Source organism: Mesitornis unicolor, unplaced genomic scaffold (genome assembly GCF_000695765.1).
Source record: "Mesitornis unicolor isolate BGI_N332 unplaced genomic scaffold, ASM69576v1 scaffold27188, whole genome shotgun sequence".
NCBI classification, from domain to species: Eukaryota; Metazoa; Chordata; class Aves; order Mesitornithiformes; family Mesitornithidae; genus Mesitornis; species Mesitornis unicolor.
The window spans coordinates 1-20,738 of NW_010202942.1; the positions used below are offsets into that span (position 1 = coordinate 1).

The 20,738-nt window shown below is 46.3% G+C and overlaps 1 protein-coding gene across 1 annotated transcript; it reads right to left on the reverse strand.

Annotated features, from left to right (window-relative positions):
• Positions 1–11,880: 11,880 nt before the first annotated feature.
• Positions 11,881–16,171, reverse strand: MYD88 (myeloid differentiation primary response 88; the record flags this gene model as incomplete). The annotated part of the gene is made up of 4 exons (XM_010190565.1): positions 11,881–12,212; positions 13,338–13,429; positions 14,444–14,624; positions 16,040–16,171. Coding segments are annotated over 4 exons (560 nt in total), but the record flags the coding sequence as incomplete, so codon positions are not given.
• Positions 16,172–20,738: the final 4,567 nt, after the last annotated feature.

Below are 20,738 nucleotides of genomic sequence, written 5' to 3' on the forward strand. Positions count from 1 at the left end.
GATTTGGGCCGGGAGGGACGTTTTAATCCCGAGGCAAAGGGAGCCAAGCCACTGCCCGCCGCCTGCCGTCTGTTTCCCTGCTGGCCTTACAGTGAGCAGGTGTGGAGCCCGGCCCAGGGGATCCACGTTCCGCGTTTAAAAATAGGTCCTGGGTTACGATGGGTATGGAGGGATCAGGAGGCCTGGTTTTCTCCTCGCCACCTCAAAGGCTGAGCAGTTCTCCAGTTTCCCAGCTGCTGGATGCTTCTGCTTGCTCCATACTGCAATTTCAGCATCCATGGATCCATCCTACAGCCTTATCCTATGGTTTATGGCCCACAAGTCCATAGCTGGAGCTTTGTTGATCTGGATACATTCAGAAGTACATCTGGTGGTCAGTGGGGAAAAAGAAATCAGATTAAAAGAGTGAGGAACATGAAGCTAACTGGTACCATGAACCCATGAAGGCTACTGTCTACATATTTACATTTAAAGTGTTCTCAGTTTGGAGATCTTATTTTTTTTCCTGACATAAATTACATAGAATGGTGTATCTCTTGCTATCACCAGGCACGATAGTAACCATCAGGAGGACTGATCAGGAATTTCTGTATCAGTTTTCATTCTTCACTGTTCTTGTAACTTGATGTCAGGCACTACTGTTAGTCAAAGAATATCAGTTATACATATTTTTAGCTTATTAGGACAAATTCCTGAGATGCCTCTGATGAACCAGGCTTTGTGGAGGGCCACAGTACCCTGCCAAAGGCATGGTGTGACTCCAGTATTTTCCCTAATGCAGGACACTAACTCCTTCCTTCTACTCCTTTTCTTGTCCTACAGAAGCAAAAGGCCTACAGTTTTTAATATTTACTAAATATGCTTTAATTACTTCTTGGAACTGTTCCTGTGATCTTTTACCCGTGTTATAAAAGGAGTTTATATAGCAATTAAAAACAGGTCTTACCCCGGAGCACGCACTCGGGTGGCCAGTGTCATATTTCTGATTGCTAACAGCATCTTAAAAATGGATCTGAGCCAGGCATCAACAACAGAAAGAGACTTATAAATGCTTAATTTTACCACAGTGCTTTTAAAGTTGGAACCCTAGTTTGAATTCTCTCATTTTGGGCAGAAAATCCTTCCCCTGAAAGCAATGCTAAAACTCCTACTGATTTGGTATAGATCAATGGGGCAGGATTAGGCCCACAATGAGCCTTGTTCTTTAAGAATTAGCACAGATGGATTGAAATTAACATTTAAGATGTGCACTGACAGGACCACCAGTGGCCACATGAGCACACACAGGTGAACGCTGTATTGCAGCGTTCCAGCGCTGCAGTGAAAAATGCGCTTCCACATTTTTAAACCAAAATCTGTCGTTCACATGGAATCTGACTCCCACAAATTTTGTGTTAGTTTTTAAATTAACTCAGCAGTTCAGGCCCCTCAAAAGGCAGGCATTGCTGTTGCATGCATTTGTTCAGTGGGTTGTTTCAACCCGAGTCCAGTGAGGGAGGAAAAAATGGAGCTGGCTTCCACCAAGATCTTAATCATTAGCCCACTTCAGATCTCCAAGCAGCATCTTCTCCCACTTCGTTGTTAATATTCTACTCATCCTGCTCTTCCTGATTTGCTTTATTTTGTCTGTCTCTTGCAGGCTGTGAGCTCTTCAGGGCAGAATAACAGTGCCTCCATTTATGAAAGAGCCTATGAAGTGGTGCTACTGAATCAAGAGGTTTGTTTTAATAAAGAGAAATTTTAGTAGAAATCTGAAGTGGAAAAGCAGTTTCCTGGTGTATCCACTTCTGTTCTGGAGCAAGCTTTAGGGGGGACTGAGAAGTGGAAAAACTCCAGGTATCTTTCAGGTAGGAAAACTGCAGTCTGAGAAAAAGTCTGGGTTTCCCATAATTTTTTTACTTCCAGTAAAACACCACAGTGATTAGAGCAGGCAGGGCCCTCCTCCCATTGCTGCAGAGTAAAGGCTTTCTTCCGACACCTGCATGTCACTGATGTCCCCAGGGCTCATGTTGCCCATCAGCAGGCTGGGAGCCTTTGTACAACAAGCACACAACGCACACATTCGCATAAAATGCTCTCATTCTCATAAGGAACATGGTTTCCTGCCTTTGTGGGCCAAATACTTATTGTTTCAGTGAAACTTTCTGGCACTGTCCAGCTCTTTGCCTTTATTTTCCATTCATGTAATATTGGCTATCATAAAACTGATGTTTAATACATAGATTGGTGATTCTAATACTCAGCATGTAAAGGATCCTTGAGGTTGGTGTATTTTATCATAGAAGCACAGAATGATTTGGGTTAGAAGGGACCTTCCCCCAGCCCAACCCCTGCCATGGGCAGGGACACCTCCACCAGCCCAGGCTGCTCCAAGCCCCATCCAACCTGGCCTTGAACACTGCCAGGGAGGGGGCATCCACAGCTTCCCTGGGCAACCTGGGCCAGGGCCTCACCACCCTCACAGTCAAGAATTTCTTCCTAATATCCAGTCTAAATCTCCCGTCTTCCAGTTTAAAACCACTGCCCCTCATTCTATCACTGCCTGCTCTGGTAAGAAGTCCCTCCTCAGCTTTCCTGTAGGATCATAATCATCACAAATGCGAACATAAACCAACTTCAATTACACTTGGGTTGTAGAAAACTACTCTCAGCTCTAGTCTGCTTATTGACACACTGCAGATTTCATCTTACTGTTCATGTTGACTCTCAGATTTATCATTTTATTCTTGTTCCAGTTAAATTTGCTCTTTCAGAATAGCCGTGCAGAGGCATTTGCCGTCACAGTTCAGTAGTGCTTGGGGCCACACTGCCATATTTCTAGTTGAAGGCTTTTTAAGGCATCATAAACCACTGTTTGTAAGCGGCTATGCATTAAGCTACCACTATTCTTGCAAACAACAGCAGTTGATGTGCTTATTGAACTGCTTGGTACGGGCAGGGTTTGCTAAAGCGAGGGGGAGCCCAACAATGCCGGTTTTATTGCACTCGGAGCAGGGCAAGCGCGTGTCGGCGAGCAGAATGCCTGACCTTGTCCCGCTACAACATTTGCCTGCTGTTCTCTCTTCTTGGAAACGCTTCCAGGTTTATTGAAGGGACCTTACTCTATCAACCAGCAGCTGGTTATTTAACCAAGTACAAGGCAGTTTCCTCTCCAGCCATCAAAGGCAGGCAATGCACTTTTATCTCCAGGGATTTCTCCTGGCAGCTTTGCTTTGGGTTTTGAGCAATAAGAGGAGGACCATGCTGTGGAGGAAGGAGCAGCGATTTAAAACCCTCCAGCTGGAGCGAGTTTTTAATGCTAGTTGTTTTCAAAACACAAGGCAAACGCCAGTCTAAACCACACGGGCAGGTTTTCCTGAGTGATCCTGTGTGCTACCACCTGTCTCCACCCTGTCATTGAGTGCTGGTGTGCAAAGTCGTTTTAAATTCACCTTTGAGGTCACTTTGAAGTCAGGTTGCTGAAGGCCTGGTTTTAACAGGTGGATTCTGGTTCTCACAGTGTGTTTACTGAAACCAGCATTCATTCTGCAAACACAACTTCTTATCCCATCACAGAAACTCCGTGCTGTTCTCTCACTTCCTCCACCAAAAACACTCCCAGGTTTTAAGCTCCAGGAAACAAGTGAACAGCTTATGACCAAGTTTTTTCTTCTTACTCTTTTCTTCTAAGTTATTATTTTTTAGTATACAAATTGAAAGGCAGTTAACCCTCTCTATAACAAATTATAGCTTTTCTGCCTCCTTCAAACCTAATATAAAATCGATAGTAGGTTTAAGAAATAATTACAGCAAGATCTTGATTCCCACATACCTGAACCACAGTTTAATGATCAGCTCTTGCTCTCCTCTGGTGTACAGTAATGCTTTCCTCGTACTGCTTTGTCTACAGCAGCTCATGAAAGACACTTCACAAGCCTGTACCTCCTTTCACTCTGGGAATGCCACAGCTCCTAAGGACAGAAAGGTTTTTCCCACTGGCCTTTTCTGTGGAGGGTAAATCTCCATCATAAAACATTTTCCAAGCAGCTGAGCAGGATGAGGGGGTTGAGAAAGTGTTTGAGAGCTTTTCCCCTCTTTGAAAGTGCAAAATAAGCCTGATGCAAGCATCCAGACCCTGATGGATGAGTGGGTACACCTGGCCCATCTCTTTTTTTGCAGCTGATGAAGGGTGGCCAAGGACTGTTGGTTCTGTTACATAAAGCTTTGTGTGTGTGTTTACAACCATTTTGGACATTTTATTATTTATCAAAATGCTTTTAGAAAAATAGTCTGGACATAACTCCTGATAGAAAATAGCTGAGCCATGCCAGAGAAGATCCCCTCCTTGCCACTCACTGTTGCAGCAGAGAAGTCCTGAGTGTGCCTGGGTACTTAATTCTCATTCTGGGGGCTTGTCAAACACAGAAAGCAGCTTTTAGGTGATAACAGCATGGATACTCTGTCAGCTGGGAGTGCTTGGACCAAATTTACAGCTGGCAAACTTTGAAGAAATAAAATAAAACATCTTTTGTGACATTACAATGAGGCAAGATGAATTCTCTTAAGAGGCAGTGCGAAGAGAAACCCTAGGAATAGAAAGATAGAGTGGAATAAGATTTCATTCACTTCTTGCCGTCTGGGAATAAGAGTTGTGAGGGAATATTGTTCTTATCCTTCAAAACGGCCAGGATCTACTCGAACCCAGCTAAGCTGAGGCCAGGCAAGGTTTGTGGTTCACATTAGCAGATTCTAATGACATGAGTTTATGATAATAGTGCAATAGTTCAGTGTAACAGTGACTCATAGCTTATTACTATGGCGATAGGAATGTAAAGAGATCTCATCTGAAAAAAAAACAAAACCAAACAAAACAAACTATTTGGATAGTTCACATCCTTTCCTCCCTGCTCATGAATTCCTGTGTCATTAACTGCTGGTTGCTAAAGATAGGATCTTTATTGTGTATCTAAAGGAAAGGAAAACCTAGAACTGGGACACAGTAGGAGGGGACCAAGGAGCCTTCAAGAAATCTTGTAATGAGCACCCTCTGAGAGTGCAGGAATGTTTTTAAAAGATGGGAACCATCTAAGTCTGAGAAGATACTTTGCACAGAAGGAGGAAAAGAGTTAATGAATCGTACCAGCTCCCAGCTTTGACGTTTTGCACCATGGGGATGGAAGATTCATCTCGCTGTCAGATACAGGACCAAGCTGCGGTTTCGTCTTGGAGAAGCTGTCCCACTTCAGCTGCAGGAGAGGAAAATTCAGGGAGCGGCCCAGGAGCAGCACTGTGGGCTCATGAGGAGCCACAAGAGGAGAGACTCACTGGGAGTCACTTGAAGTCGTGCAAATCTGCTAAAGGCAGCCGTAGGAAAGGGGAGCTGGGAAGACGTGACCAAGGTATCTGAGTTAAATGGATTACAACCACCATCAGCCCTTTGGGAAAGACAAAAAAAACCCACATGGCACCTCAGAACCAAACGGCTGAAGTGTGGAATCATGCGGCAGGGAAAGCTGTCACAGAGAATCAGAAACTGATTTAATAGAGAAAAATTGACTGCTGCAGAATTTGTGCAGATTTTAGCTGAGAGAGAGAGATACCCACAGCTCCTAAGGGTTTAGCTGTGGGCACCGTCTGGCGAAAGGTGCGGAAAGCAAGATTTCATCGTTGGTAATTCTGCGTGTGCTGAATGCTTCCTCTTCAATACCGAACAATTAAAATCGATGACAGGATGCTAGGTAACAAAAGAAAATGACTGATCAATATGCATGTCTTGGAGCTGAAGAGAAACCCGTCTGCCGAGAGCAGCATGCTGATGAGGCGAGATTTCTGAGAGCTCGGAGGGGAAATCTTAAAAGCTTCCACTCCCGATGCTCCTGAAACAATGCAGCGGAGCAGATGCCAGACGCGGCGCTAGGAGAGGTTAAATCACCAAGGAGTCAGAAGAATCACTGTTGGGGAAAACAGGGAATACTCATTTTTAGACTAAATGGCTTTAAAGTAAAAACCACGATGCTTCTCTTCCTTGTCGTTCTTTCTAAAGATCTCAGAAACTCTTCACTGGTATTGAAAAATTTTGTTCTTTGCATACCCCATGCGAGGTTTTAGAGATGCCGAGACGCTGACATTTTAAGGCCGGTGGCCGTTGTAGTCCTCTGCTCAAAGCACTTTAAATCTCATTGCTACATGTATTTCAGTTGGGAATGCCTGCAAAAAATCAGATGCTAAATCTTCCACGATTCAGTACTTTTGGATCGGTCACCCAGATTTCTGAGCACTTTTGAAGGCGTTGCTGTAAAGCAGTCCTCAGGGTCTGTCATGGCTGCGGTAGGACGGAGTAGCACTGGACCTTCAGGTTCGCTCACGCAGTTTTCCCCTCCTGCATGGTAGTTTTCATTTCGTAAACTGGCACACAAGCAGTTAAGGCACCTTAGGACTTGCGGCTCTTACAGGCAGTTCTGCTGACACCAACAGAAGGCGAACAGAGCTGAAGATCAGAGCCAGGAAAATGCTGCAAAAACTTTGTGAAAGTTCACTTCATCGTAACCCCCACATTTGCCTGAACATATTTCCTGTGAGTCCACCCTTTTCCTCACTTTAACACCCTAAAGAGTGGATAAAGACCCATTTCATCACATTGTGAGTCTGATTTCTTTAACAAACCAGACAAAATTCATAGCATTGCGCCCACACGTTCTCACTGGGCTTGGAGGAAGGGTTCTCCTCTTCCTCTTTCCCCACATGAACGCATGGCAGGGCTGAGAAAACCTGTCTGGTCTGGGGAAAGTCTGGATGCTTGAGGAAACCCTGGCACGTTCCTCCCAGCGCCTCTGTGCTTCCAGCCATCTGCCACCTGCTTTCTCATCTGGGGGTCTGTGTGTTTGCTGGGAAGGGGAGGTTTGAAAGCGCAGCATGGAGCGACCGTGATGTCTCCGCTCTGCAGGGCAGTGGGAAAGGTGGGTGTGCAACAGGAGGAGGAAAAACCTTCCAAGCAAATTTTTTTTAGTTAAGTGTTTCATGGCCAATGTTGACCACATGTATTCCCTCCATCCAGTCCAGGCCCACCAAAACCCAACCTAAGTGAGCCTAGGAATTGGGGAAATTGGAACTGAAGCCTCTCAATTGCGAAGCTCCCGGTGCAGTGGATGAAAGGTTCATGTTCTGAACTGAAGGGGTGCATCCCTCGCAGCACAGGACAGCAGCTCACAGCTGCTGGTGCACCCTGACATGGCTTTGTGGAAAACATCACGCCCAGCTGAGATGGAAGAAACTGTGGCCGGTGGGCATGGACCTCTGCCACTGCATGAGCAGCTTTACCAGCGGAAACGGGAGGAGGGAAAGGCGCATTGCTAAGCCGAGCAAGAGAAAACAGCAACAGAAAACGCACTGTTCATAAATCGGACTTTGGAATCATTTAACACTTAAATACACCTTCCATTAATTAAAGCTTTGCAGAACAGCACAGCTCAAGAGTGGATACAACAATATCCACTCTCCTGGTTGCAGATTTTCAATCTTCCAGTTCCTGAAGGGGTCCTACAGGAAAGCTGGGGAGGAACTTTTTACAAGGGCAGGTAGCAACAGAACAAGAGGGAATGGTTTTAAACTGGAAGAGGAGAGATTTAGACTGGATATTGGGAAGAAATTCTTGACTGTGAGGGTGGTGAGACACTGGCCCAGGTTGCCCAGGGAAGCTGTGGATGCCCCCTCCCTGGCAGTGCCCAAGGCCAGGTTGGACGAGGCTTGGAGCAGCCTGGGCTGGTGGGGGTGTCCCTGCCCATGGCAGGGGTTGGACTGGATGAGCTTTAAGGTCCCTTCCAACACCAACCATGCTGTGATTCTATGATTTGGCTACAAAAAAACCCCCAAGTTTTCTGGGCAGGGTTTGACAGTGCTTGTCAAGAAGTTGTGTCAGGTTCAAAGTCACTTTGAAATCCCAGTGAGGAGCAGCTGAACCAAAACTGGCTGTAACACAGCAGCAGGAGAAAAATACCTTTAGAGAAATATTTGTACACAGAGTGTGGCTGGTTGGTAAAACCCCTGCAGGTCTGACAGAGGTGCTTTTTCATGCGCTCTATTAGCATGCTTTCCAGTAATGTGAACCTTGTAATTTTTGTCTTTATTGCCTTATTAAAATACGTTTCCAAGATGCTCAAGCAACATTTTCCCAGCTGTTTTAGTGCATAATTGTGTTTTCTTCCCTATGCTTCCTTCCTGCAAATGTGACCAAACAATGCCTCAATCTTGAGAAAGCGACCTTTTTCATGTCAGCGTAACCAAGAACAGAATTTGATCCGTGGAGGGACAACACCTCACCTCTCACTCCACATCTCTGAAGCTTCGAACATCCTGCGGCAGTTACCACATTTCACCAGGTAAACGCTATCCTCCAGTAAATGAGATGGCACCAACATTCCTGCATCGAAGTGAAATAGAGGACTGGGGTATTTCTTCTGGCATAATAGGAGAGGAGATAAGGGAGCGGATCCTCTGAGCCCACCTGAGTCTGAGCTACTGCCAAATGCACTCAAAAACCATCAGCTGCCCAAAACCATCCCAACAGGCGAGCGCTGTAAAGCTGCACTGAAAGGGATGGGATGCTGATGCTTCTAGGAGTGGGCCCCTCCTGGCACGCTGCTCTTGTCAGCGATTTCTATCTGAAATAATATATTGAGGGATGGTTTCCATACCACTGTCCATATGTTCGCTCATAGTAGCCATAGCAAAGGCATTACTTCATGTGCTCTATAGGGAATATCATCCTGCGAGCGGCCCCTCCTGCAGTGCGTCCTTGACCTCCAAAAATTCCTCCCAACCAACGCTGCTGTGATTCAGTGCTCCTTCGTCTTTTCCTGTGGCAGGGCCTTGGCCCGACAGCTGCCGGGTTTGGAAGTTATTTCCCTGCCTTGGCCTGACTCCGAGCCAAAGGAAATAAAAGCTGGCAAAATCCTCCGGATCGCTGTGCTGCAATATATCCCCTGCCGGGGCCTCGGGAAAGGATGCGGAGTAGGGGCGAACCGCTCAGCATCCCTGCTGGGGACCAGAGGGGACGTGTCCCAGCACGGTGACAGACACAGCCCGCTGGGTTTTAATTCTTTATTTTCAAATCTTTTCACAAGCAGCAAAAGTTTGGTCTTTTTGAGGAGCAAAAATACACAGAATCGTTGACTTATTTTCAGAATGGCCATACAGCACGTTAGCTTTTCCACAGATTTATATCAGGACAGAAAGTAATATAAATATATAGGTATTTATATAAAAATAAATGATTTGGTACTAACAGATTCAACTAGGACAATTTCAGTGAGAGAAACAAACAAAATGGAATACAAAAATTAACATCACGATTTTGTAAGTCCCTTTTTTAAAGGTGTTCAAAATTCTGACCTTCCACTGCGCGTGAAAGAGGGCAGGGGAGCCACAACTGCCACCAAAACGTGTTTACAACCACTGCATTTCCTGTCATTCATAGATGTCGACCTTCATCAAGTTACCGTGGCAAGACAGATATGGAAATGTCCAAGTGCATAAACGGTGGTTTTTGCATAGAAGAGCGCACATATTTAAAGCACGTACTTTATGCTTTAAGGGCTGTTACCTCACTTTACCCCAAAATCATTATTTTAGCCGACAACTGTGACTGTCTGCAATAAAGCAGCACTCTGACAACAGCAACACTTGCCCAGCACCCGAGCCAGGCAGACAGAAAGGCCAGGGCACAGCGAGCGGGTCACAGCAAGATCCAGCCAAAGCACTGACATCTTTCCCAATTATGTGGAATATTGGATTTATCTACTGGAAGTCACAAGGTTTAGAAACTCAGCTCTTGTTTTTGCTTTCCCTTGCAGAAGCAGCACTTTCCCTGTTCAGCGATCACCAGATCATCTGCTACAAACATTATTATTTTTGCTGCTCTTAGTTTTTCCTCACGTGGAACATGCCAAGTCCCAAACCACCCGTCAGGACTGATGTGGAAGACACCGCACAAGGTTCAGTCTGCCAAAATTCTCATTCTTTTTGCTATACCTTCCTAAGAAGAAGGTGCAAGGGGTGGAGGAAGGAAACACATTCCTCTTATCTCTCCTCCATCCCTCCCTTGGCTGTCAGGATCCCTCACATGGTGCCAGCGCAGGCCATTGCCTCCCTCTAGCGTCTGCAGCGCAGGCTCCTGCTCCTCTGCTCCCCCCTCATTGCTCACCAGAGTCCCTTCAGCTCTCCAAACGAGAGGACTCTGGTTTGGTCCTGCGAGTAATGACCCGTAATTAATGTTTATAGTCACTCCAGAGTCTGAGAATTCATCGAGCCCCAGGAGCGCCTGGGGATCAAGCAGCATCCAGAAACTCCTCTATAATTAACATTTCACAATTATCCAGAAACCCCGAGGCAAGCAGCTGTCTCTGCTTCTGCAGGAGAGGCCTGAGGGCAATAGGACATGAAGTCGAACTATTTAGAAACCCATCATCAGCCTCACTTTTCTCCTCCCGCACCTATGGACTTCTCACTTGTTTGAGCAAGACAGAAAGGTGCAAAAGTCACCTTGGCAGCAGTTATATTTGTAGGAGGAACTGACAAACACCCAGCTCGTGGCCTTGTCCAAAACCGGCCCCTGATGCTAACGTGATGTGCGTGAAGAAGCTTCACCATGTTCAGGGCAAGGGCTGGCCGCTCTCAGCCAGGAGGGACCACCAGTGGTGGACAGGACTTGGCAGGACCCCCAAAAAGGGACCATCCATGGACAGGGTGGGTGAGGGAAAGGCAGGAGCACCCATTTCTGTCTGCACCTCAGCCCTGGTAATGCTTTAAAACAACTTAAAAAAAATCTCATCCAGATACAACCTTAAAAATGTAAATTAGTAAAACATTTAAGCCATAAAATCAACATGAGTCAGTGGCTGAAGCAATGAACGAAGTGGCAGAGCTCAAGCAACTGCAGATATATAAATAAGCAAGATTCCTCTCTTCCCAATTTAGAAAGTAAATATTTACTGGAAATCTGTTTGATACACCCATGGGCTGCTTTCAAACACTACTTTGGGCCTCCCACCCCTAAGCACTGACAACTGAGGAGATCCACGAGTCACTGCAGAACTGGAGGCCAAGTCTAACGGGCACAGCGATATCAATGCGGCTCCTGGCGTTACTCACAGAAATGCATTAATGATCACAGTGGTTAATTAAAATATGCTTTCCTATTAATGCAACATTAGGCTTTATATTTTAAACAGCCCAATTGATAATTTAATATACTCTGTATTCAATATTTATCCCTGTACCTTTGAGGCAACCCAAAAGCTGATGTGTTTTGGAATGCTCTTAAAGAGGAAACAATTTAAGATCTGGACCCACTCAGGAGCACAGCTCCTGGTCAAGTCAATGAGCAACAGCAGCCCGCACTTTGTAAGTACTTTCACTGAAAATATATATTTTAAGACTGATTTTCTACTAAAGGAAGGCTCTACTGTAAACATTTATAAGACCTGGGAATATAAAATGCTGGTATGAGGTCACTTAATCAAATGTGACCTGAAGGCAGACACACTGACATGGTACAAGAGTGTGCCCTGCTTGTAATTCCTGTTCACAAAGCAGGAAACAGCCTGAAACCTCAGTTCCTGCAGATCACCAAGCAGCCGGGGGCTTTCAGTGGAATTAAAAAAAAAATACCAACCCTAGATATTACTGTAGCCACTGAGCAGCTTTTGGAATAATAGGAAATATTAAGCAAGCCTGCAGTTTGAGGCTCTGAGGTCTTATTAGATGCTTACAATAGAATGTTCTTGTATTAGGCACTCAGTCTTTAAATGCACATTTTCTGTATTTTCAGTGCAAGTGCTCACTACACAAAGTGCTGGATGCTTTTGCTCACTGGCTTGAGCAGGAACATCCCCACAGTTGCTTTGCTTCCCCTTCCAAGTTATAAAAAGTGCTAAAGGAAATCCTTTGCTCCCGGTCGCAGGCTCCAAGCACCAACTGCAAGGATCCAGGGTCTGAAGTGGCAAAAGATCCTGTGTGAACGACCACGCTCCGAAGGCACAGCCAGGACAGATGACAAAAAAGCACCCGGCTCTCGTGACTGCGTCACGGCAGCATGAGGGATTTTGCCAGTCTCATCCAGAACCACTTTTTGGTGCAAGGATTGGTGTAGTCACAGATTGTGATGAACCGCAGGATACTTGGAAACTCATTCTTCATGGTTTTGTACTTGACTGGAATCAGCCGTTTGAGACGAGCACCTGGAAGACACAGAGGGTTACACAGAGCCACAGTCAGATCCTGCATTTTCTTCCCACGGCAGTGCACACATCACAAGATCCAGCTCTTCTGGAGAGGAGTCTCTCCCCTTTTTGTTCCCCACAGGGACACCTGCTATCAGCTGAACTGCGCTGCCCAGCCCGAACGATGACCCCGAGACCTGGATGAGGCAAGAAACCAGGATTTCGTAACTGCAGCAGATGCTGAAGTAATCGGTGGAGCTCCCAGAACTCACCACCAAACCCCCTGTGCGTTAGTTACCCATGCAGACACACAGCTCCCTGATTTCTGCCAGCCTGTACTTACACACAGATTATTACTGGTAGAGCTCAGGTCATTACAAATGGGCATTTCTTTTCCTGTTGTTCTAATGAAAGATATGATGCCAACACAAAACTGGTGAAGAACTAAAAGGACTTTGCTACAAATCATGATTATTTGCAGCTGATGCAACATGCTAGGGGCGTTCAATGGATTAACAGCCATCATATGAAATTACTGTGTCAGGGAAGACAGAGCCAGTTCCTAACTCTGCCACTGGCTTCCAGTTTGACCTCTGGTGTGTCATTTATACCACCACGGCAGACACCTCATCTAGAAAAGAGACTTTACATGCACGCTCCTACACATATTGGATATCCTCCATACAGTGAGGCTGTGCTGCACTTACTCCCCAGCAACATACACAAGTAACTTGTGGTTAGAGAAAAGCAGTCTGATCTCACAGAAATAAATCAATGGCTTTTCAATTCAGAACAAAATATGTCACAGATTTTTTTCCAATCTAAGTTGAACATTCATTCTGTATTTTGTTTGCCCATCCACACCCAGGGCAAGCCCTGTGCCTGGGTGGACTTTCAGACACATGAATCATAGGTCAGTGGTGAGATCCCAGGTCTGAGACCAAGTTCTGTAACTACCCGTTATTTATTTTCTCCTTTTTCACCCGTATTCATCTCATTTGTTTAAACACATCTGACACTACCCCTCATTCCGCAGTTGTGCAGTGCCCAAGAGTACAGCACTGATCTCAGCTGGAGATGTTACTGTAATAAAAACTACAACGTGGATATACAATTTTAAATGGGTTGTTTGTGAGATCTTACCTGGGGAAAGACTAAGAGCAAATTTGGTCTGAAAATCACATTCTTTGCTTTCCAGGTAATCATCTGAAATGACGACCACCATCCTCCGACACCTGAAGATGAAGCAGTCGGGAGAAAAAAATCAAATGACAACAGAGATGGTTCTTGTTTTCAGTGGTAGAAGTTACAAAATCCTCTGAACCCCTGTGATGCAGAAATGAACCCATTTCAGCTGCGTTCCCAGGAGTTAACTGCATCCAAGGACTACTGACAGCCAGCTGCGTGACAAAAACCTGATTACAAGTACACGCTCACATACTAAAAATGAAGAAAGAGTAAAGTTCAGACTGCCTGTCCAATCTTTACTTGATCCTCTGTCTGTACAAACAATTCCATCTGAATTATCTGCTTGCATGCTGCCTTTAGTGACTGAGCATAACTGGTATTTTTCATGTTAGAATGAACTGGACAGAGCTTTACTGCATTCGTATTACCATGAATTTACCTGGTTTCATATATTTGAGCTTTATTCTCTGATTTGTTGCTTACATTCGAGGTGCCTGGTTGTAAACTATTAGGCTCTTTATGGAAGGCAGCAGCCAGACGAGTGCCTCCGTCGACACCAAGCTACCTCCCTGTGAAAGGCTGATGTTGAAAACCCAAACATTGCCTTGGGATTTTCCACTCCCTATCTGGGAAAACACTTTTACGTCCCACAGCTCCCACCACATCCAAGTCCTTGAAGGATCCTTGAAGTTGGTGCCAGAGCCAATGGCAGTGCTGTCCCCTCAGACTGCACTTGGTGGGATGGAGCTATCTCAGCCTGGAGCTGTATTTGTCCCCAGATCAGCTCCAAGGATGGGACTGCAGGATGTTCCAGCCAGGAGGAAAGGCATCAACCGTAAGCAGCACCACTATGGTGGTGTCTTCCTTGCGAACACAACGAAGCAACATGTTGGGGGGGATGTTCGAGTCTTCCTTATGGAGCCAAGAGCATAAAACAAACGCCATAAAGACATCCTTGTGGATTGTTACTGCTTCCCTGGCCCCGCAGTGCAGACATCACGGTAGAATGAAGGCAATGCTCTGTGACACTCAGCTGTCCCAGTCTGTCACGGTTCACTTACCTCCTCTCGATCAGTTCTCCGCTGATGGACCACACACATGTTCCTGGCAAGACGTCGCGGTCAAACACACAGAGCTTCAGCTTGAACTCTGTTTGTTCCAGCTCCCTGATCATCTCCTGGACAAACTCAAGGTCTTTCTGACAGTAACAGATGAAGGCATCAAACATCTCTGTTTTGCTCCCTGAAACCATTAAAAATTTAGCTGTCATCTACTATAAATGACGTTAACTCCTGTGGTGAACTTTTGCAAGCTCCCGCAGACTTTGCCTCAGTGTCAGGAGCTTGGACAGACAAGCTCTGGCCAAACTTGCACAGGTAATTTACCATTTTACCAGACCAGCTAATTGGGAATTACTCATCTAAAATGTCCTTGTGGCTCTGGGTCTGAGTTCTCTAATTCAGGTCACAGAGCTTCAGAGCCACCCAAAACCTCCCTGCAGGCCCCTCAGCCAGCAAAGTCCTGACATCCGCTGCCCACTGAGCTATGAGGTAGGCCTTGAAATTTGGAACCTGCCATTTTTATGGCTAAGATCTCAAACTTGGGCTCCTGAAGTCACATCCTAAGTAAATGGCCCTGTTTTCAAAAGATGTTAATGGCCAGCAGCTCTTGTTTATTTAGCAGTTATCCACATATTCAACTGCCTTATTTTAAGGGCAACATCTCTTACTAAGTGTGTGCCTTAATACTGCTGGATAGTTTTCTCCTGTGTTTTTTTCCTCCTGTATCAATGTCACTACATATATTTTCAAGTTTTTATGCCGGTTAAAGCCAAGCACAGTGAAAAAATAGGTCAGGCTCTAAAAGCTGCAGAGAAAACTAGGAAGCCCAAGAAGCATGCAGTCAAGCAGAAGGGCAACTGTCTGCCACGTCAGTCAACCCGAGGGTGCCGCTTTAGGGGTGCAGCACCAACCTGGGGGTCACATCAGGCAAAGCTGATGTGCAAACATCAGCACATTGGTCTGTGGGCATGTGGGGAGGGTTAATGATGTCCCCACATACAGCAAGGTGGCCACCCAAGACTGGATTAGCCATGGGAGCGTCTGGAGCGCTGACATCTCCATTCAGCCTCAGATGCTGCTCCGTCTGTCACAGAACTTCCCAGGATGTCTGAATGCTCAGCCCACGGCTCCCCACACAGCCCAGCACGCACAGAACTGTTTCCTCTCCCCCTACTTCACCCCCAGCCATACTTCAAACCCTGCTTCCTTTTTATCCAAGGTGGTTAAATCTGCTGAGCCCAGAGCAGCGTAGCAAAGGCGATCGGCTCTGACGTCTTTCCCCCTTTACTCCAACCCAGCAGCTGCTGCTCTGTGCCAGGCTGTGCTAAGGGACACATTTTTGGGAAGTCTCCTCCCATGCGTGCCCAGTGGGCTCTGTGCCAGCCCGTTTTTGGCTACAGCGTTCCCCGGGGTTGCTTTTCCTCTCTGCCCTAGGGAACAGGAAACATGAAGATGCCTGCAGACTGCCAGCTAAAGCCTTCTGGCCTGGGCTACAAAGAGTCATGAGGAATAATGAAAGAAATTAGGTTTCCTGCGCTTCTCATGGGGCTCTGCTGCAGCTAAAGGCGATGCCAGTGAGGCATCGGGGACGCTTACCATAGGGATCATCCCTGGTGGTGATGCCCATCATTTCCAGCGTCTTCGGCACGCTGCTGTCCACTGCTGGCACTTGAAGTGGCTGCTCAGCCTGCTCCCGCTTCCTCTGCAGGTATTTCTTGCAGTCCTCCTCTGCAAAAACACACAACCAAAGCAAGAGGCTCCTGTGATGGTGGTTTTATACCACTGGGGTTCTTCAGGAGAGGAGCAGCTATGTCATGGATTAGGGACATCAGAGGGGAAACCCCTGTCTGGTTTTTGGTACCTGCTTATGGACCCAATGCCCTGGAATTTCTCTTACCCCTTTTTGAACCTCTTGATGCTGCCTCTACCACCTCCTCTGATAATTAATTCCTGAAGCTCACCCTTGCTGTGTACAGAAGTACTTGCTTTTATCTGTTTTAAACCAATCTCCTCCTCCTGTTATCCTTAGTTCCAGTACATCCCAGCAGTTTAAACAGCATGCATCATGTGTGTAACAGGTCTCAGCTGTACTCCTGCTCTCACTGTTAAATATTTTGGGTTTTTAAAAATCATTAAATAACGGGGAGGTGGGAATTCTCAAGTAGAAGTCTTCACACTGTCTTTTATTAATAAATGTAGACACAGCAGCTGATTGACACCACCAGCCTTCGTCAGACAGAGCTGCAGGTGAGGATGAGTACGAACACTCACCACATACAGGAGGACTGTGTAAAATCCTATTGAGCCCCTGAAACAGGCTTTATATTCTGCAAAAAGTCGTGGAGATCCTCTTTTCCTCAGGCAGAGCGGGTGTGCACACCCTCTCTGGGATAACTGAGGGGCAAGCAGGCCCTGTCACGCTTGCTGCTGTGACAGTGATGGACACACATCTATTCTAAACAGATTGTGTTTAAAAATGAATGATAAATCTAAATGTAAAGTCTTTGGAGAAGTGACAAGAAACCCTGCAGCCCCTGCCATATGCAATTACAGCAGAACTTGAAAGTAAAAGGAGATTTGAAAACAGGAATTCACTAAAATATGAAACTCCCTAGAACCTTGTCCTTTACTTAAGACTAAAGAAACCAAAAACCAAGTATCAATCAAAATTACTGATCACTCAGAGGATAAGGCTGACACAGCTACAGAGATCACTGGTGCAGCAGTGAAGGATCTGGAAGTGCCAGATGCAGGTGGGAGCCCAACCCTCATCGGTGCCAAGTGGCTCTGCAGGAACCTCACCTCCTGAGGCCCCATCCTCTGCCTCCACCTCATGGCTTTGCATCTCATGACTGCATTATTTGCGATCTAATAAAGTGCCAGATCCAATCAAAGCTTTTCTGGAGCCTGAAGCACTCCCAATCTGCCTCTCTCCTGCCCCTACCTCCCAAGCCACGTTAGAGACTCAGGTCCTTCTCACTAAAGCACAAATTCGGGTCCCACCTCTCTGCCAGCTGCCTGTTGCCACAAGATGTGCACATTTCAAGTCAGGTAAGTCAGTGCTTTTGAAATCGTGACAAAACTGCTTTGAATTGGCCAACGGGATCAGAACATTCATGGGAAGGATGCACGCAGGCAGCGCCTTACATGTGCTTACATGTGCCTACATGTGCCATGGTCCCCTTGGTAGCCAGGTTCACAACCCAAAATACTGCTGAATAGGCAAGAACAGGCAATGGTTTAAAGGCACACAAATACTAGTGCTCAACACAGAAATGTCCATTTAAAGTGTATTTGCTTCACATCTCTTCTTGCTTCTCCTAGCTGCATCAGTGCTGGCCCGACCTGCACTTCTAGGTTGGTGCCCATGGCTCCTCACCACTCATGGCTGACACACAACGCTCAGTGCAAGTGTTCTCCTGATGCACCTCGTCAAGTCCACCTGCAGAGCTTTGATGGCATCGTGCTGTAATCCCAGACCCCATTTATCCCTACAGGATAAACCTGAGAGCTTGGGCAACACTGCAGCCTTGTGGTTTTATTAAATTGCAAACTGGGGGCCCTGTCGCACTGGAACTACCAATGGGTCCAGTGAAAAGGGATGAAAGACGTTCACTAATTTGGCATGGATAAGTTCCCAGCTGGAAACAGGGCCCAACCATACAAGTTAACAAGACCAAATGAGGGTCAGAGATCGCTTTGAAGAACCTTAAGGGAAAAGGATGCAAACCAACACAAAGAAGTAGCAAGAAACTCCTCCAAGTTAAGCTGTGCCACTCCACACAGCATCTAACTTATAATGCTGTGCAGGCTTTGCATTCCTCTTAACAGTCAAACTAAAGCCTGAAGTATTGGAAAGCAAGCATAACAACATGAAACCTAAAGTGCAAAATTATTGCCTTGATGAGAACAGAGAGAGAAAACAGACCCAGCCACTGTCAAACAAGAAAGCAGCACTTCTATAAAGGGTCAGGAAGAAACAAAAATCGTTGAGTTTCAGGAGGAAAGAGGACAAATATATGAAAGCAATGAGCTTCACATCCCTAGAGATGATTGTACAGAGAAATCATAGAATCACAGCATGGTCTGGCTTGGGAGGGACCTTACAGCTCATCCAGTCCAACCCCTGCCATGGGCAGGGACACCTCCACCAGCCCAGGCTGCTCCAAGCCCCGTCCAACCCGGACTTGAGCACTGCCAGGGAGGGGACATCCACAGCTTCCCTGGGCAACCTGGGTCAGTGTCTCCCCACCTCACAGTCATGAATTTCTTCCTAATATCCAGTCTAAATCTCCCCTCTTCCGGTTTAAAACCATTCCCCCTCGTTCTATCACTACCTGAAATAAGCTGCTGAGACAGATCGCACTTGGGGCAGATCTGCTGGGATGGAAAAGCTGCATCCTGGAAGTGTCTGTGCTCCAGAGAGTGAGCAGGGGAGCTGCTAAATACAGCCCCGCTGTACAGAGCAGCCAAAAGGGGGACTATTCAAGGCCACAGGAGACACCAGTTTTTAGCATCCCAAGCACAGCCAGGAATGGAGCAGATGATGAGAAGACAGGGAACTGGTTCTGCAGTAGAAACCAAAATCCAAATGTGTCCTCTGGAGCTGCACAGCACCATCACGTTGTGTTGAACAGGGATGCTGTGTCCTGAAGGAGCTTGGCTCATTTCCACGCACAAAGTGTCACTCAGGAGATCCCACAATGTCCAAGATATCTGTTATGGGCTAGCAATTATGACACCAGCCTTACGAATGCACTGTGCCTACCAGGAGGTAGAGGCCATGTGGGACCTCCTGATGCCTCTCAAGTGACTCGAGATGCCTTTGTGTGAGCAGCCGAATCCTGCCCCACACCTGCACCTCACTGATGAAAGCAGAGGGCGCAGACACCTCCAGACTGTTTTCTGATGCTGCTCTTGCTCACTGCAAGAGCCCCAATAGCAGCAACAAAGATGCCCTTGCCATCAGGAAACACAAGTGTGGAAGTAACCATCCCTTTTCTTTCCTCTTACGGGTGTAAATATCTCTGACTTCTGCAAGAGCTCGGGGTGTAGCAACAGGTCACAGCCCCTGGCTGCAGCCCTCTGCTAAAAATATTTGTTGTTATTCTTAACGGAATGGCCATGCTGGGTCAGGCTGAGGGTCCATCTAGCCTAGCATCCTGTCTCCAGCAGCGGTCAAAAGCAGATGCCTAGGGGAGAACATAAGAATAAAATAAGCGTACAGTAATACTTTCCTAAAATAATCAATCTTTTCGGTATAATCCACAATCTGTTTTTCTAAGCTATCTTTTGGACAATTAGCAGTTAAGGAATTTCCTGAGTCAGGGGCAGTATTTTTGTGCTGAACAGCCTTCAGTGGGTTTTTCTTCCAAGAATTTTATCTGTCTCCTCTTATCAGCATGACCCATCATCAGGATAAATGTGAGACTTTCCTGAAGCTCAGCTTCCTCCCTCATTCTGCTGTTGTCCCTTCAGGCTCTGACAAAGACCAACCACCACATCCCCTCCTCAGCTCAGGACCAGAAGAAGCCTGGAGGCTTCTGCTCTTTGCTCTGAACCTCTGACTGCTGTATCACGAAGTACACTGATTTTCTTGTCTTTCCCAAAATCAACTCTTCAGGGTGCGTTCCTGAGTAGGAAGAATCCCAGAGTATGGGAAAGTCCTCCATCACTTCTTGGTCAGGCTGGCTACGTAGATGAATTTCTACACGTTCATTTATTTCCGGGAGTAACAGGAAATGAGATTTGTTATTTCTTCATCACTAACCCAGTAAACTGCATTATACAACACGGGACTTCGACTGAGTCTCTGGCTTTGCCTTTGGCAAAGAATTTCCCCTTCTGATGACAGCTCTTAAAGCTGGCTTCCCTTTGAATTTCTGTGATCATGAACAATATGAAGAGTCTATAAAGAACAAGTTATCAAAACAGCACAGGGACTTCCATATTTACCACTTCTTGCTGATAGTATCTCAATTTTTTTCAGTTTGCAAGGAAATTATGTTTCCCTTCCATTACCCAGTTCCACCCATCCCTTGTCTCTCCCTGCAAACATCTCCCTATCACACTGGACCCACACATCATCATTTTCTCACTGTCCTGTGTCCATGCAAGCTTTCTCGTGGCTGACCTGGCCCAAAGCATCCTTTGACATGCAGAAACTTCATTATATATTAAAGAATCACCGAATCACAACATGGTTTGGGTTGGAAGGGACCTTACAGCTCCTCCAGTGCAACCCCTGCCATGGGCAGGGACACCTCCACCAGCCCAGGCTGCTCCAAGCCCCGTC